Source organism: Sinocyclocheilus anshuiensis, unplaced genomic scaffold (genome assembly GCF_001515605.1).
Source record: "Sinocyclocheilus anshuiensis isolate Anshui unplaced genomic scaffold, SAMN03320099.WGS_v1.1 scaffold1126, whole genome shotgun sequence".
Taxonomy (NCBI): Eukaryota; Metazoa; Chordata; class Actinopteri; order Cypriniformes; family Cyprinidae; genus Sinocyclocheilus; species Sinocyclocheilus anshuiensis.
Genome location: NW_015537997.1, coordinates 196130 through 198042, shown reverse-complemented (window position 1 = coordinate 198042; position 1913 = coordinate 196130). Strand labels below are relative to the sequence as shown.

Here is a 1913-nt window from a genome sequence, read left to right as displayed (position 1 = left end):
AAAAAAAAAAAAAAAAAACAATGATGAAAGAGCAAATTTGACTCTCTTGCTACGTCAATCAAAGCTTGGTGCACATTATGCTTCAGCTCGTCTTTTCATCCATTCATCCCTGCTTAAGCTTCTCCAGGTTGTCTGTTTTAAGACATATGCCACTTTATGAAGCAAACTTACAGTGTAATTTGAGGTTGAGAAATATCCTACCCAGATGATTACTTTCTTCTCAAGGCTTTTTTCCTCACTACTGCACAACATATTTGTCAATGTGGCCACATTAAAAATAGCATGTATAATATAAAGTAAGTAAATAAATAGATAAATATACTAAATATTACTGTGTTTTAAAGTATTGTACTATAAGAAATAATTTTATTATCTGTAAAAGACCATGGCATGATATGAAGCACAGCCAGACATGAAGTTAGCACAGTGTACACATTTTTGGGTGTAAAATAAAAAAAACATACCTAAGCTCAAGTTCCCGTATCTTCTCCCTGAGAGGTGCCACTGCCTGTGAGCAACAGAGTTAGATATGAAAGCAAGAACAGGACAGTATGGGCAAAGAAAGAGAAACACGAGACACAAAGAAAGAAACAAAGAGAACAGGAAAAGAGGCGATCAGAGAGAAATTTATAGAGTGTGAGGGGGAATACATCCATTAGTCAGGTGAGACTGGGACAGTTAAAGGGCCCTATTTTAACGATCTAAGCGCATGTCGCAGGTGCACTCAGGGCGTGTCCGAATCCACTTTTGCTAGTTTAACGACGGGAAAACGGTCGGCGCGCCCGGGCGCATGGTCTAAACGGGTTGTCCCTATTCTCTTAATTAGTAATGGGTGTTTTTTGGGCGTAACATGCAATTAACCAATCAGTCTCATCTCCCATCCCCTTTAAAAGCCGGTTGCGCTCGCGCCATGGCAGGTTCGCTATTTACATGGCTGAATGTAATTTTTCATTTTTAAAAATGTTTGTGTGCTGCTGCACGTCCCTGTGTGTGTAATAAGCAAAGTGTACGCGTGTTGTGCACCCGCCTATAGGCACATATTACTAACGCGCTCTTTAAATAACAAAGAAAAAATATTGCGCCAGACCTTAGACCAGGTTTGAGTTGGTCTACGGCGCAGTGTATTTTCAGTTCCTCAAAATAGCAACGCGGCAACAATGCGCCTGAACACACCTCTTTTTTAGACCAGCACGCCCATGGGCGCACAAATGGGCGCAAATGCATTTGCTATTTAAACAACGCGGCGCAGGACGGGAAAATGAGAACTGCGTCAGGCTGAAACTAGCAAAAACCTTTGCGCCGCGCGCCTTGCACCGCATTGCGCCGGATGTATGATAGGGCCCAAAGCCTTCTAAGGGAAGCTAAACAGACAGAATGGCAGAAATGTATCTCTGACCAAGACAAAGTCTTGTAAGTTTATGTGAAAAAAGGCCAAAATTAAATGGCCTGAATGGAATTCAATTGAATAAAATACAAAATAGTTTACACTGCCATTCAAAAATTTAGGGTCGATAAGATTTTTTTTTTAAGTTTTACAAAGAAGTGCTCACTAAGGCTGCATTTATTTGATCAATAATACAGCAAAAACCTTAATATTGGGTAATTAATACAATATAAAAAATATAACATCATAATAGAATACAATATAATCATTACAATTAAAATTGTTTTACTCCAGGCTTCAGTGTCACATGATCCTTCAGAAATAATTATAATTTGCTGATTTAGTGCTCAAGAAGCACAACATTTTTGTGGAATTTTTTTTATTCTTTGATTAATAGAAATTTCAAAACAACAGCATTTATTTGAAATATAAATTATTTAAACATCATAAATGTATTTACTGTTACTTTTCATCAATTTAATGCATATTTTCTGAATATACATTTAATATCCCCTTGACCTGGATGAAA

At 37.5% G+C, this 1913-nt stretch overlaps 1 protein-coding gene across 1 annotated transcript in view; it reads right to left on the bottom strand.

Annotated features, from left to right (window-relative positions):
* LOC107676432 (UDP-glucuronic acid decarboxylase 1-like) overlaps positions 1-1913 on the bottom strand; it is a 91665-nt gene that overhangs the window by 72495 nt on the left and 17257 nt on the right. The window contains exon 4 of the mRNA XM_016470981.1: positions 465-508. Coding sequence (XP_016326467.1) covers positions 465-508 — 44 coding nt within the window. The remainder of the gene's footprint in view (positions 1-464; positions 509-1913) is intronic.